At 46.9% G+C, this 14,458-nt stretch overlaps 6 protein-coding genes across 6 annotated transcripts; 4 read left to right on the top strand and 2 right to left on the bottom strand.

Moving 5' to 3' along the window:
• Positions 1-14: 14 nt before the first annotated feature.
• GLAREA_11923 (RNA polymerase II mediator complex component Med8, putative) lies at positions 15-920 on the bottom strand (the record flags this gene model as incomplete). The annotated part of the gene is made up of 2 exons (XM_008082705.1): positions 15-672; positions 790-920. 2 exons carry the CDS (start codon positions 918-920, stop codon positions 15-17), a joined length of 789 nt encoding a protein of 262 aa, XP_008080896.1.
• Positions 921-3,670: 2,750 nt separating this feature from the next.
• On the top strand, positions 3,671-4,418 carry GLAREA_11922 (uncharacterized protein; the record flags this gene model as incomplete). The annotated part of the gene is made up of 2 exons (XM_008082704.1): positions 3,671-3,796; positions 3,852-4,418. The coding sequence occupies 2 exons, from the start codon at positions 3,671-3,673 to the stop codon at positions 4,416-4,418; spliced, it is 693 nt and encodes a 230-aa protein (XP_008080895.1).
• A 2,429-nt stretch (positions 4,419-6,847) lies between these two features.
• Positions 6,848-7,705, top strand: GLAREA_11921 (uncharacterized protein; the record flags this gene model as incomplete). The annotated part of the gene is made up of 1 exon (XM_008082703.1): positions 6,848-7,705. The coding sequence occupies one exon, from the start codon at positions 6,848-6,850 to the stop codon at positions 7,703-7,705; it is 858 nt and encodes a 285-aa protein (XP_008080894.1).
• Positions 7,706-7,969: 264 nt separating this feature from the next.
• On the top strand, positions 7,970-8,515 carry GLAREA_11920 (uncharacterized protein; the record flags this gene model as incomplete). The annotated part of the gene is made up of 1 exon (XM_008082702.1): positions 7,970-8,515. The coding sequence occupies one exon, from the start codon at positions 7,970-7,972 to the stop codon at positions 8,513-8,515; it is 546 nt and encodes a 181-aa protein (XP_008080893.1).
• A 678-nt stretch (positions 8,516-9,193) lies between these two features.
• GLAREA_11919 (uncharacterized protein) lies at positions 9,194-11,539 on the top strand (the record flags this gene model as incomplete). The annotated part of the gene is made up of 2 exons (XM_008082701.1): positions 9,194-10,955; positions 11,019-11,539. The coding sequence occupies 2 exons, from the start codon at positions 9,194-9,196 to the stop codon at positions 11,537-11,539; spliced, it is 2,283 nt and encodes a 760-aa protein (XP_008080892.1).
• A 1,128-nt stretch (positions 11,540-12,667) lies between these two features.
• On the bottom strand, positions 12,668-14,190 carry GLAREA_11918 (uncharacterized protein; the record flags this gene model as incomplete). Its single annotated transcript, XM_008082700.1, has 7 exons — positions 12,668-13,088; positions 13,138-13,233; positions 13,284-13,660; positions 13,709-13,776; positions 13,825-13,861; positions 13,920-13,939; positions 13,998-14,190. The coding sequence occupies 7 exons, from the start codon at positions 14,188-14,190 to the stop codon at positions 12,668-12,670; spliced, it is 1,212 nt and encodes a 403-aa protein (XP_008080891.1).
• Positions 14,191-14,458: the final 268 nt, after the last annotated feature.

Raw genomic sequence — 14,458 nt, 5'->3', positions numbered from 1 at the left:
ATGGATGACGTGCCTCATTTCGCTTTCTTCCCTACGCTCCATACAGTATTGAGAGTGCTAGGGGGTGCTGCCGGTGCTGAAGTTGCACCATTTGTAGCAAATCGCAGTATGTCGTCTTCGGTCCGGACCAACGCGTTCGGGTTCTTTCTCACAGTTCCCATACCAAATTCAACCGGCCGAGTAGGAGCCGTATCCAATCCAGCATCCTCCATTTCCTCATCTTCACTTCCTTCTTCTTCGCTAGATTCTTCCTCTTCTGATGCAATCTTCGGTGGCTTCAGGTCGATCTTTCTGCGCAATCCAGTCCTAACATTCTCAACCCCGGCGATTCTTTCATCTTGGGTGAAGTTTTCTACCATTTCCGACTGGGCAGCCGTGGCTACACGCTGATGAATCCAACCTGCCGCCCAATCTGCGAATTCTTCATTCTCCTGGCTCACAGCTTTGGGGTTCTTGATCTCGATCTCGCGTGCTTCTTCTACCAAAGCTTCGACGGGTGGTTCTAGCTTTTTCCGCAAAAGCATACCGAGCAGCCCTTCTTGCTCGCGTCCTGGATAATTGGTGGATGGATAGACGACGACTTTGTTCATCAATTCGGAATGTTCTGCTAGATGCCGCGTGATGCTATCCATGTAGTTCGAAAGCATGGCGGTGGTGACTTGGAGCGATGACCTAGGCAAAAGTCGCGGTCAGCATTGCGACGATTATGATATCGATGATCGACAGAAGAAGGGAAGGCCGATGGTCCGAATGGAGCAAGGACATGACAGATTACTGCGGGTGGCTTACCATTGTGGTAGAGGATGTGTTCGTGCTAGATCGTTCTTGAGCGACTGAATGCTGCTGGTGAGCTGAAAGAATTTCTGTCGTGTCGCATCGAGAGCTTTGAGCTCCTCGGGAGTGAGGCTGGCATATGCCATATTGGACTGAGAGTGGTGCTCCCCGAGGTAATCTCGATCTGATCGACGATGAGGCGTTTCTGTCTGTACTCAGACGAGAGGAGCGTCAGGGAATTGCTATCGTAGGGTGTCTGTGACTGCTACTCTCGGTCTTCTTTCGTACTCTGTATACGGCAAGCGACGTCGAATTGACGGTGAGAGGGCTGGGCCCGTGTTCGGGGTCTCCAATTGATATAGTGTTGGCGGTTGTGATTAGGTGCAGGTGGTGTGTCTGTGATAGTGCTGTGGTGCTCTGCGTATATCTCGAATGGGCGTTCGTTGGTGCTATACCGGTAGTGCGGTGCTTAGCTTGATGAAGCTGACGATGTTTCTGTTTCTGTTCCTGTCCGGTCTGTTTCTCCGTCTGCAAGGGCGAGATATCGTGGTGGGGCGGGGAGAGTTCTGTAGTTTCCGAAGAGCAAAGTCTTCAGACCCTAGCCTTGCAGCTGGCCTCGGCTCAGTTTGATAATAGCCTGATCAGGCATCAAGTTTCTTTCAGGCACCATAACTTAACGACCACCGTGAACGGTCGACTTTCTCAACTTTCGCGTCCTACCCTCCCTCACCGTATGCATACGTCCCCGTTCCGAATTCAACAATAACCAACATTTCCACTCTGCAACTCTCATCTCATCTTTCGTCCCAAAATGGTCCTGTGTCACTAGAGTTTCCGCTGCGCACTCTGATATTGCCACAAGAACTCCCAATACCACCTTCAATGTTACGCTAGGCACGCGCTTGTGGGGTGATATTTTCTCCGCAATACGACTGACTTCCGTCTTGCGACTCGACGTCCGTTATCTACCTTCCCTTTTGCATCACATCCTTTCCGGATTCCTCGAAGCACTTGCACTCTTGACGACGACCCCGCCACACACCCGCGATGCTCGATCAGATCTTCAGCCTTCGCCATCGTGCTCGCTTTGCCGCTCGCGTACAGATAAGCATCACAGACGCCATTCCGCTGTTGTTCGGTCGCGCAGGCCAGCCGCTGTGTTGCTGAGTACCTATACCACGTCCGATAATCATCATGGGAGTCTGGACTCTGGACGTGCGCCCACCTACACCAACCATCGTCCCCTTCCAACCTTAAATCGTCTCCCCTAGTACATTCGGCCCTGACCGTTTTTGGCAGTCCAAGTGTGGAGGGGTTGCGAGCACTACCAAGCACGTCTAGGGTTGATAATGGGCCGTTTTGGTCTTCATACATATGCTCCCTTGCAGCAACATCTGCACCATGACCTCCCGCGGCAACACCAACAAACTTGCCCCGCCGAACGACTTATCAAGCCTCTCAATCGAGTCACTTCCCTAGCAAGTTAATGCCACCTCTATACAGGAACGAGCAGACCAACACGCACTCCTGCTATCAACTCGCCATCATGGATTCTAGTCAGCAGTTGTCCCTCAATTGCCCCTCCTTTCTTCCACGATCCATGTCTATACAACTGCAGGTGCGGTACACACGTACTTGCTAAGCGCTTCCGGAGCAGAAGACCTCGATTCTTCTCTAAGACATCCGAATCTGTCCTGGAGCAACAATTTTCATGGGATCTTTGAGCAATCTGCTTTCCGCCATCCTCTTCTCCGAGACCAACACCATACTAGAGTCCTTTCGCCCTTTTGTTCCGTTTCAGGTAGACGACCCCAAAACACCGATCGTTCAGGAACAGGAATCGTTTCCATCGAGGTGTAAGCCACGGTGCGTCTGCATGAAGCATATCGACTCGTCACATTCTTTACTCGTGGCCGATCCCGAAATCAGAAAACCTCTATGTATCTGTCGAACCGTTTTGCCTGCTGGCGCCCCACCCGCGAATAATATGGTTCAGCCCACCCCCTACATGAGACATCATTCATGTTTGCTTTACCTTTACGCATGTTACCTCCCGTTAACCTGGAGCCTGTAGAATGTTTTGTTTGCTGGAACGGTATGGCGGAAACGTCTTCCTAACAAGTTATAGGTCTCGGAAGACTCGCAATTCCCACTTTTTCAGTCTTAGCTCGGCCATTTAGTCGGACCGGCACGCCTTTGTGAAATTGTTGACGATGTTCCACTTGCCTTGCAATTGCTCATTATTTGCCCTACCCTTTTTTTTATATCAACCAGGAAGTGTGACGGAGGTGGGGATCCCGGGTCAAGTGCCGGCGCTCACCATCCGCCAGCAATGTGACAGCAAAACTGCATGTCAAGGGCTTATAACGATGATCTTCTATCACGTGCAGAAAAAAGCAGGCTATGTTGCCATCTTCAAGTCCGGTATCGATCTGAAGTTTTCAGATTTGTGGACCCTATATATAGGTTTGTTGGAGTGTATTCTACCATGCCACGTGGCAGGGTTTAAAACTACTCGTCGGAATTTTGTTCCTACTTATATGCGGTCATATTGTCTCTCCCAGCATTTTGAAACCATCACTTTTTGAGACTTGCTTTCTTTTCTGGTGTTCCGGGCTGTTTGCTGATTGCTGATTTACCATGAGCCTGCTTCCGACCTTGGCTATATCTGATTACACATTATTGAGTCGTCTTACTTCTCGAGTCATCGTACTTCTTGTGGTGATTTTCTGTAACGGGGAGGATTCACATGATGTTTAATAAGACAACAATCTCATTCACACCTCTTCACACTCTAGTGTAAGATAAATAATTACCCACAACAATCCTCCAAATCCTTCTCATGTTGCTCTCTCACACCACCACCACTCCCAAGACACACACTTTTCATGACAACATGGGCTACCTCGATGTTACGAACCAAAACTCGACGAATGGTCTCCTGGGTACTGGCTCTGTTGTTTCCAAATTGTTACCAAATACACTATACCTCACCTTTAATGCTCCATGTGTGGATGATTATGTGAGTCGTCCACCAATCAATTCTCACTGTTTTTATTTTACTAACAAAATTATAGCATCGCGGACTCTTCATCACCTATCCACCGATCTTATGTGATCTAGATGGCCCGACGAGCGGTATTCTTTTCCATGCGACATACATCGACTCCAAGTGGGTGCTAGAGCAGCGCGACATCCGAGACGTTTCTGCTTCAAAAAGTCTCGTCTTACTTTATCACTTGCATACGATCTCAGCACCATCGGACGAACAGCTCTTCAACTCGTACGAGAAGATGCAAAAGGTGGTCCAAAACGTACCAATGGGTCGGAAAGCTCGAGAAGACGCGTACGGTGAGACTAGAGCTGGGAATCCAGAGTTGGATGGCTACGACTGCGTCATCTGGACAGGTGATGCGATGAGAGCGTTGATCAAAGAGGGCTTGATCGATCTACAAGGTCGAGATGTTGGTTCGTACTCTCTTCCATCCCGTTACCCAATTGTTGGCTCTTCAGGAAACAGATCCAGCGCTAACGATGCGGTTGCACTTGTAGAAGAGGTCATGGCGGAAGCTCGATCTTTAGCTGGACCCGAGGACGCTAAGACGATGGTGGGGGTAGACTTTGGAGGGCTGAAAATCATGTGATGAACAAAGGCTATCCCCTGATAGGCTTCTGCATGACTTGGTTTTTGGTTTCCTGGGATCGTTTCCTGGGGTTTACGTTTTCTGGGGTACGGCGTGCCAAGTAATTTTCTGACTTTCTTGCTGTTTTGCTTTTTCCCAAGAAGCGCCGAATGCCTACATGGTTCTTCTTGCTCGCGTGCGTGGAGGTGTTTCAGGCGCTGCTTTTCTAGGGGGGTTGGGCGGGTAAAAAAGAAACATTACCACACGTTACTTGTTACTTGCTTTTTTGGTACTTTGATTTTGCTTTTTTTTGGTCCTCACATTTGGATAGATTATTTGCAACTCTTCATTTTGAGAGTCCTCAAGAATATCAGGTTTTGGAAGGTTATGGTCTAGAACAAATTAATAGAAGAGCAGTCATCAATACCCAATCACTGATACCTATGGCGTTGGGCTATGGCACTTTTTCCTTTTTCCCGATCCCGAATCGAAGGGGAACTCGTTCGCACTAATGTATCTCGGATGGAACCCGAGGCCGGGGTCAATCTGTTATACCGGATTTGGTGGGTTGATGGGAGGGGAGGGGAGTGGTGCGCGTGTATGGGATGACTGTGTGAGTTATACGTGAGGAGATTTGTTGGTGTCTGTGTGTATGTGTGAGAAAGGTTCGGGTTGGAACTTGGATGTGTTGGGGAAAAGAGGATGAGTTGGATGAGGGGGGAAGGTTTGGTGAGAACATAGAAGGCGATTGGGAGGGTTTGGGTGGATGCGGATGGGGAGGGATGCGGAAGGGGGGTGACGCTTCCCCGGGTTGGAGGAACGTGGTTGCCATGTGGGTGGAGGGATCATGGGTTGGGATTTGGGGTCCGTGGTTTGGGTGAGATATAGGGCTGTCTACTTTATATAACCTAGTTAACGTTATGATAATATATAATATAACGATATATTAACGTTATACTTTAGATTATGGATATCTGAGGCAGAACTTTTCCTGACCAATCGGAGGGCTTGGAACAACTAATAATCCGAGATACCACCAGTAATTTCTACTCAACTTTGGTTTCCTCCCTTATCCAAAATTTTTCATCGACAGCTTTGATGGATTCTGAGCGTTCATAACTTTTTATAATATTACATTACGGAAGCATAGAAATCCTGGTGTAAGCCACCAAGTTCTTGATGTAAAATGAATGCTAAAGTAATTATATTAATGACTTTTCATCAATTCATCGTGAAATAGTACTTTGCACGATGCACGCATCGAAAACTGGGTGTGTGCCACCAGGGTTTTTATGAATAGGTTATGCGTAGTATCCATATACTTATGCATGAAAAAACTCGATTTTATCGTTATTATATAATTATAACCCTTAACGTTATAGTATGGATTATATAATAATAACTGCCCATCCCTAGTGAGATATGAGCATTGGGAGTGAGGTTTGCTTTTTCTTTGGACGTGATGTGGTGAGTAAGTGACTTGTGAGATTGGATGAGGGTGAGATGTGAGGAAGATACGAGGACATGCGAGGTTGAGGTCGCGATGGTGAGGAAGGTGAGCCGATTAGCTGAGGGGTGAACTCTGTTAAGTGAGAATTGGTGGATGAGATTTGAGGGCTGAAATGTGAGTGAATAGTGAGAGTAGGTAAGGAGTGAAAGGCTAAGGGTTCTTGTAGTATTGGGGAATGTTAAGGGATGAGATAAAGACGGGACGAGATTATGGGAATGGGTTTGGCAGAGAGATCTAACTATTGCCCGTTCTCAGCCGGTGTCTTTTCGAAAGATCAAAACAGGATACCCATTCTCCATGACTTTACTAATCAAATGCTAGATTCTAGATCTCAGATGAGCTGATATGTGCGTGTTGCATGTTGCGCTTGGCTTTCTGGAATAGATACTAATCCTGATTCCATTGAGACTTTGCAGATCTCGCTCAATGTTTTCTATATGCCCTGACGAGGGCTTTAAATAGGCTCTGCTGATTTGGTTTGTTCAAGGGTGGTCGAGTTCGACCTATTTTTACGACAATATGAAGCTATTCCCAACTCTCATCACCAATTTAGAGAGTGGTCGTCAGATTGCAACACATTTGAGGGGCTAGTAGAGAAGTCGATTCTTGAGATTTCTGCAAGAGTGCTCTTTCCCATCACGCCCATGTCAAGTAGTGATGTAATCATATTGGCGGCTTTACGTATCTCACGAGGCAGGAGCTATTATGTTGAACTTGGCACGTGAAGCGCGTGCGTAGCGTGTCGACATCACGTCGGATTGGGAATCCTTCAACCATCAAACCATACAATCAACGTTTTGATACTGTCGGTTTCAACATTCTTGATTGTAACCAGAGATCTCCAAGACCTTCGAAATTGTTATTACGAAGCAAGATCGAAAGTTAGCAACTTGATCTTCAGCCAGTTCCGCCAGAAGATCTTCTGCCAGGCTGAGAGACCATGGCGGAAAAGAGAGCATTTGAATGCTTTGGCAGACTACCAGAGTATCTGCGAACCAAGATATACGAGTATGCTTGTTCTGTTTCCAGAATTGTCGACGTCCAAGAAATTTTTCTCAACCCAGATTTTCCATCTTACTATCCACCATACATAGCTACACACTTCAGAGGCGGTCGAGAATGTGCTGTCATTTCAGAAACGCGTCCACCAGCAATCCTCAATGTTTCGAAAGAAGCTCGAGCATATACTTTGACAAAGTATACTGCTATAGACGAAAAGATCCTGTCCAAGAAGGGCGATGAAGAAGTCAACAAGAGTCCTGTGTATGTTAACTCGGATGTCGATATCGTGTATCGTGGCAAGGGCCCATGCAGTACATCACACGCTTTCGCTATGAAACACGAATGTTTAGAGGATTTTCTGGTACCAGTGGCTTTTAGCAAAGTGTTAGCTGTGGATATCTACGGCATTATTCCTCATGACATGGCTTGGTTAGAAAGATTTTACAGAAAGCGAGGATATGATGAGAAAACGGCCAAATTAATGCCGGAGTTGGAGTATTATGAAGAACGGGGTTGGGAGATTGCGTATTTAGCACGAAAAGGTGTCACCGAAATTATCATCATACTCGACAACGATGACAATATGACGGACTTCGAGCTGTGTGATTTACAATCTAATGAGCAGAGTTGGACACCTCGAGAAAAAGGGGCATATCTAGAGCTTGAGAGGCTAAAACGCCAGATCCATTGTGCCTGGTCCGGCTTTGAGGATGAAGATCCTGAGTTAATTGAGGGCTTGAGCATTCCTAAGATTACGGTTGGTCTCGAATATCAACTCGCTGTCTCAACTCGCTGATATCGAAAGGTCAAAAAGCTGAAACGCGCTCCGTTGCGACTGTTCCATCAATTCACCAAACTGCCCTTAGAATTACAAAACATGATATGGCGATATTCGGTGTCGGTTCCACGAGTTCATTCGATAACCAGCTCTAACCATTGTCTCAATTTACGTACCTTTCGTGCTCCTCCGCTGCTATTCGTATGCAGAGCGACTCGCTCAATGATGCAAAACTTGCTTGATCGTCAATTCAAACCGTTACCTTACAAGGAAGCATTTCGTATGGGGGATTATCCGTACTACAACCCATCTTTAGATACTGTTCGCCTCGAGCTAGCTGATGACGACAAACTACGAGACTTAGCCAGCATTGACTTTGAGATTCGATCTATGGGGATTCCATTTCACTTAATTGACGGCGAGGTTTGGAGAGCAATCGGCGCAGATATCCGACACTTCCATAGCCTCCGCGAGATAGTCTTTGTGCTCGGACGAACCCGTGCAAATTGCGAGATGGAGCTTGTGTATGTTGATGAGAACTCCCCAGAGGTCACGCAGAGATATCCTCATAATCCTAATGGTAGAGCCGGGGTCCGCGAATTTGTCCGAGCCTTTAAAGCGGAATTGGCGTCAAGACACAAGAAGTGGGAATTAAATCAATGCCGACGTGCAGACAAGAGTAAATCAACTAAACATTGGAATCTTCCCGAGGTCAAAGTTGCTTTTTTAAAAGCTCTATGTACCAGCACTTCTCCTTACTCTTACGTTAATCGTTTCCCAGAGAGAGCCGACTTTCCAGAGGAGCTGCCGTGGGGTGACATTCATTGAGTCCGGAAATAGTCTGGCAATTTACTTGATGTTTTGGGAGAGGAAAGCAGTCGATTGAGAGAGAACATATATTGCTTTTATGTGGAGATGAGGGGTCCTACTATGTTGCTTCAGATGTTGATTCATGATTCATGTTAATTGGCAGCTTGTAGAGTGTTGGAGCTGAAAAACTGCGGTTGCTTTTCTTGGCCTTATTTCAAACTAGCTAGCTCTCTATATTTAGAACAAGAATTGCAAGCAGAGACAAATCGTACACTTCAGATCGTATCATGCCTTTGACCTATTGCAGAGATGTTAGTTCAGTCAAAGATGAAGATTTCATAGGAAGTCACCAGATGGATATCAAAATAGTACTCGATATCGAAGGTGGTCAAGGGAACCTTTCTTTTCAGTGAGACGCAACTCTTAAATCATTACGGACAGCTACTTGATTAACTCAGCAACGTTTTGTACATCCTTATACAAAGAATTTAGAGAATCTGACTTAATAAATGTGGCTTGCTCGCCTAGCAAGCCTCAAACTCGTGAGTGGTTGAGTACTTCTTCCGATACATGGCATAGAGCTGACCCTCTAGGTTTCTTTTTCGACAGCCTCATCCCCCAGATTTTGGATCTCATCAAGCAAATTGACAGAATCGAGTGACAGTTTACATCAACACCAGCTCAAATATAGCAGAGATGACTGCTACACCACCACGCTACGTCGACTGGGTTTCTGGATGGATAGAAACTTGCAACCACCTCCATGGAGACAAGTGTATGCCAAGTCCCCTCTCTGAGCGACCACCAGAAGACGTTCCTCGCTGGCTCATGGACACCCATCAGCAGTGCATCGTCCCTGGTATTTCCGCACATTGGTATCTTGCACTTAGCTATGTCTGGCCCGAGACTCGGGAGAATTCTGAATCTGTATCTTCAAAGGCACATAGCTTGCTACTCGACAATGCCAGTTTGGAAGAATTCCAACGTCCCGGGTTCCTGAGTAGTGACGATATCATCAAGCGTATCCCGATGGTAATCATACATGCTGCAGAGTTCACTCGACGTTTGGGAGAAAGGTATTTATGGGTTGACAGACTTTGTATCGTGCAGAATGATTCTGGGGATGGAGGGACCTTAAGTCAGGTTGCGAAGATGGATAAAATATACTCTGGAGCTTATCTTACAATCATTGCTGCTGCGCCGGAGGAGATGTATGAGGAGATTTTGGCTTTGGAGTGGCCTTCTTTTGATGAATCGAGGGGTTGGATGGGTTCGTACAAGACCGTTCCGGCCTTTTCGATGTCGGATGATGGCGGGAGTGAAGCGTCTCCTAAATCTCGCTCTATTGGGTCCGACGCCTCTTCTTTCGACTCTTCTGTCGACTCCGCATATCTGGATAGGATGATCATCGAGGCGATGCGTAACAGGTACTCCATGCTTTCGAGATCTAGATGGGCGTCACGAGGATGGACATACCAAGAGCAGATTCTCTGTAAGCGAGCAGTGATTTTCATGGAAGAAGGGTACTTTTGGGACTGCCAGTGCTCTGTTTGGGATGGCGATGCACTTCATCCGGGATTGGAGTTTGGGGGCATCCCGTTGCGTGCTGATATGGGGCAGAGATTTGTCTCTCGATGGTGGCCGGACTTTGGCTTTTACATTGATCTCGTTTGCCCTTATAATGAGCGGGAGTTTAGTTACCCTCAAGATGCTTTGAGAGGATTTATGGGGATCATAAGTGCGCTGGAGAATTCTTTTCCAGGCGGATTTGTATGTGGGTTGCCTCGCCTGTTTCTTGATCATGCGCTTCTGTGGCAACCTTTTGGGATTGCAGATCGTCGTGTGGATCATGTTGATGATGGGACTGCCACTTCCAGCTTACCTTCGTGGTCATGGTGTGGTTGGCAAGGTTATGTCGATCCTTGGAGTCTTCGATCTGGGTTGTCTTATGTTCGCGAGGATGGGTATCGATATAGAGCTGGTAGTTGGCGCACGAGGAATTTAGTCCAATGGCACCTTTCGACAAAAGATTCAATACCAGAGCCGATTCTCGAGCCTGTAGCTTTAGATCAGTATGTCGATACAACTGGAGATGTTAAGCATCAGCTACCAGATGGATGGTCTCACCACAATGATTCGAGTCTAGCTTCTACCACTCATGATATCTCGAATGCCAGCAAAGTATTTACTCACGAGAACGGAGAAGATACTCACTTCAGACATCCGATTCCGCTTACAACTGAGCCACTGAAAAGTAACTTCCCATCCACCCCAACATATCTAACATGCACCACCACAACCGCATTCTTCTTACCCGCCAGCATCTTATCATGTACCGGCGGAGCAACCGACGTCGAAAAAAGCCCATCCCACATATCAGTCTTCGAAGACGAGATATTCAACCACGGTCCTTCTTTCGACAAAGCCTGTCCAATCCTGGTTCTACAGCAACCAAACGGTAAATTCGCCGGCCTCCTACGTCTCACAAGTACCGAAAAGATCAACTAAACCGCCCCATTAGAACTAATTGCCATCTCGACCGGCAGCGCCACAGCTCTCGACTTCCGCTACTCGCTCGAATGGAGGATCTTCGAAACAGGCCTGCATAGATATCGAGCTGGGAATTTGATCAAGATGATTCATTGCCCGTTTGAATGGATAAGTGAGAATGGGAAACGTGCTTTGTTGTGTGACATCGCTATGGTTTTCGATGGCAAGAAGGAAGCAAGTGAGAAAGAAACGCAGGATATGCTTGCGGAAATAGAGCAACGTGCCGATAAGGAAATTGCCGATTGGCTTGCAAGGTTTCCTGAGCACGAGCTGGATGAGCAGTGGCGTTTGAGGGACTGGTCGGATGCGAGACGAGAGTATTTTGAGGAGCGTGGAGACAGGCATGGGGAGGAGGGATTGGTTTGTGAGTTTTATAATGTGCTTTGGGTTGAGTGGAAAGATGGGATTGCGTATCGCCGGGCGTGTGGGTGGGTGCCGAAGTGTGTTTGGGAGGCGAATGCGAAAGGGCCTGTGATTGTGAAGATGGGTTGAAAGGGTGGGGGTGTATAGGGAGGGAGAGAGCAGGATGAGGGAGGTGAAATGTTTGAAATTAAGTGTGTGGTTTTGTTTGGGGGATATCATGTCAGGAGTCTTTGATGTTGAGCATGAGGTTCAGGTATTCCACTTGAACATGCTGAAGAAGTAGCGAGGATTGCTTTTTATATTTAGGCGGGGGAGAATGTGGATGAATTCGCTGAGAAATGGAAGGATACTTGATTACACTATTCGTTTACCCAGCTCTGGCACGAGGGGAGAAGTTGAAGTGATTGCGCAAGGCTGTCTGGTTTTCATATCTGATTAGTGAGTTTTAGATTAAATGAAGTTCATGGTTTCGTAAAGGATGTGGGGTTTGATATAGGTGATAATATTTAGCTAACCACACAATCCTGAAACAATATTTAAGGTCCGAGTCAATCTGCCCATTCACTTGTCACTGACTGAAAATGTAGATCCCATCCCTACAATGCCCATCATCATTTCCTCACTTCCACCCTGCCACATCTCTCATCCCATTCCAACTCTTTTATTCCCGCATCGATCCTTCCTTTCCACCGTAGATTGTTCTTAAGAAATTGCATCTGCGCGATGAAGTCTTCTTGCTTTGGAAGTAGCAAGTGTACCTGTATTTTCTTTCCTGAGTTCGCACTTGAATGAGACGTTTATTCCCCTCTAGCATTGGGTGTGTCTGCGATAGACTGCTGCTATTCGCCAGTTCTGTGGTGACTCGGCGCTGATGTGTTGATGCTTGGATGGCCAATAATTTGTGTCAGATTCCTTAGTGACTAGCTCGTGGTATTTGAATTATTCTTGGTCTTTGAACCTTTTGCTATTGTTGGGGTTGATGTGCAACCACTACAGTCTGTTGCCCGACACGTTTTATAGCCTTTGGACTTGAGCCAAACTCCGCAATCATTCTCATTCCTGCTCGCTTGAATCGAATCCTTTCCTCGAACAATCGAATCACACCAGGTCCTTCCCGTCTCGGCGTCGCACTCTTTGTGCTACTTGGGTCGAGGGTTTTGGTGACATTCCGTTTTGTCGCAAGTTTTGCAAAAGTGGCTCTTTGTCGTTGCAACCTGCTGTCCGTTATGATATATGTTTCCACCCACTCCTATCCTCTCAAGACGGCAGTCCCCCCATCGGCCCCCTCATAGGCATCTCCCTCCTTTCCTGCCACGTCTCACTCTCATTGCTCGCCGTATACGGCTCGGATCTCAAATGCACCGGCGACAGCGGTCTCGAAGTATTAAACCGCGTAGGCTCTGCCTCATCTCGCGTAGGTTCCACGTCCTGCACAAAGCTATCGAGACCAGTAGAATTCGTCGTAAGACTTCCTCCGTCTGAGCGGTTTCGTTGCGACCATTCCTCGGTCTCCATTCGAGATTTCGTTTCGGTGGATACGGTTATGAAGATATCCTCGGCGTGAGGATTCCCTGCTTTACATGTCCCGGTGGTGTAGTTTTGGGGCCAGTGGCGTTTTAGGAAGGCCGGAAGGACGAGGAGGCAGGCGCATAGAAGGCCGGTGTTGATTTCAATGACGCTGATGTTGTTAGAGTCTGGGATGTAGAGTTTTGATGGTAGTAACTTACGACCATGTAGTCACCTTGGTGATCGTCCAAGTGAAATCTTTTGTTTTGTAAATCGAGGTTATCATAAAGATCCTGACGATACTGATAGAACAAGCCCTTTAGAAAGTCAGTTTTGCGATATGCTTCAGTCAATGTGAGCGACCTACGAAAGTCCCAAACTGAACACCGAGATGACTCTAAACTTCCTGCACGCTCGCAAAGGTAAAGCCAGTACAGCAGGAATCGGAACAATCAAGACGTAAATGTCTGTAAACGCGTTTACGGCGCTAGACGAATAAGCTCCAAACCCAGATTTCCTGCATGTTCCTGGTACTTGCCAGTCCCATACTCTGGCGACTGGTGTGCATTGATTTACTTGCAACAAGAACATGGCTATGTAGAGTATGGATACGCCTACGATTCCGAGGTTCACAAAGAAGTTTGTCTTGCCGCTTGTTACGAAGATGGTTCTGTAGAAGAATAGACAGGCTAGCTTCACTATCGCTGCGTAGATGAGGTAGATCCAGATTCCGAGAGTAAATGGCTGTTTAGTTGTTAGTAAATATGTGGGAAGGTATCTTGCCTAAACTACCTGGAATGATGAAGCGCTATTCAGTCGGTCAAAGTCCCATTGGTGACGAGACATTCCGTTCGCGACGGCTTGATATTGTCAGCTATGCTTTAAAAGCGTAATATGATATTGCGTACCTCGTAAGTTTAATCCGGAGTAAACAACTGATAGACACTAGAGCAGAAGACGGTCAGCAATTGATTATGGCAACTTGTTACACAAGCGATCATACCCAAGCGAGAATACACAGATCTGTTGCAAATTAATTAGCTGTGATGCTACGAATAGTACTCAAGGTTACAATACATACAATCATCTATCGCCAGCTTTCGAACAATGAACTTTCTCGTGTATAAGCGCAACGTTAGACTCAATGTCACGATCGTCAGACATGTCGTATGAAGAATGATGACGCCGGTCATCTGGTCTGGTGGATTGATGTAGTTTGATACCGTCCCCGGAGGCGCACCCAGCTCCTCTGGTGTAAGTTGAACCTCTCTCATCGTCGAATGTAGGATTGATTTGTTCCTTTGGCCAATTTACAATATCTGAACACCTCCTGAAGCGCGACCAAACACGAGGCTAACGCGTGGTCGAGAATCGTCTCCGAGGGTGCCGTACTTCAGGCGAGAGTACACAAAGTTGTCAGTATATACATCTGCATTACGTTCGTGATGGTATTGTGTTGAAGAGTCAAGAACGCTCTGGGACAACAATGGATATGGCATTCGAGGTCCCGACTCTCCCAGCGTTTCCAAAGCATGAAGCTGT

This window comes from Glarea lozoyensis, assembly GCF_000409485.1.
Source record: "Glarea lozoyensis ATCC 20868 chromosome Unknown GLAREA17, whole genome shotgun sequence".
Taxonomy (NCBI): Eukaryota; Fungi; Ascomycota; class Leotiomycetes; order Helotiales; family Helotiaceae; genus Glarea; species Glarea lozoyensis.
The sequence above is the reverse complement of the archived record's forward strand: the minus strand, read 5'-3'. Positions and strand labels throughout refer to the sequence as shown.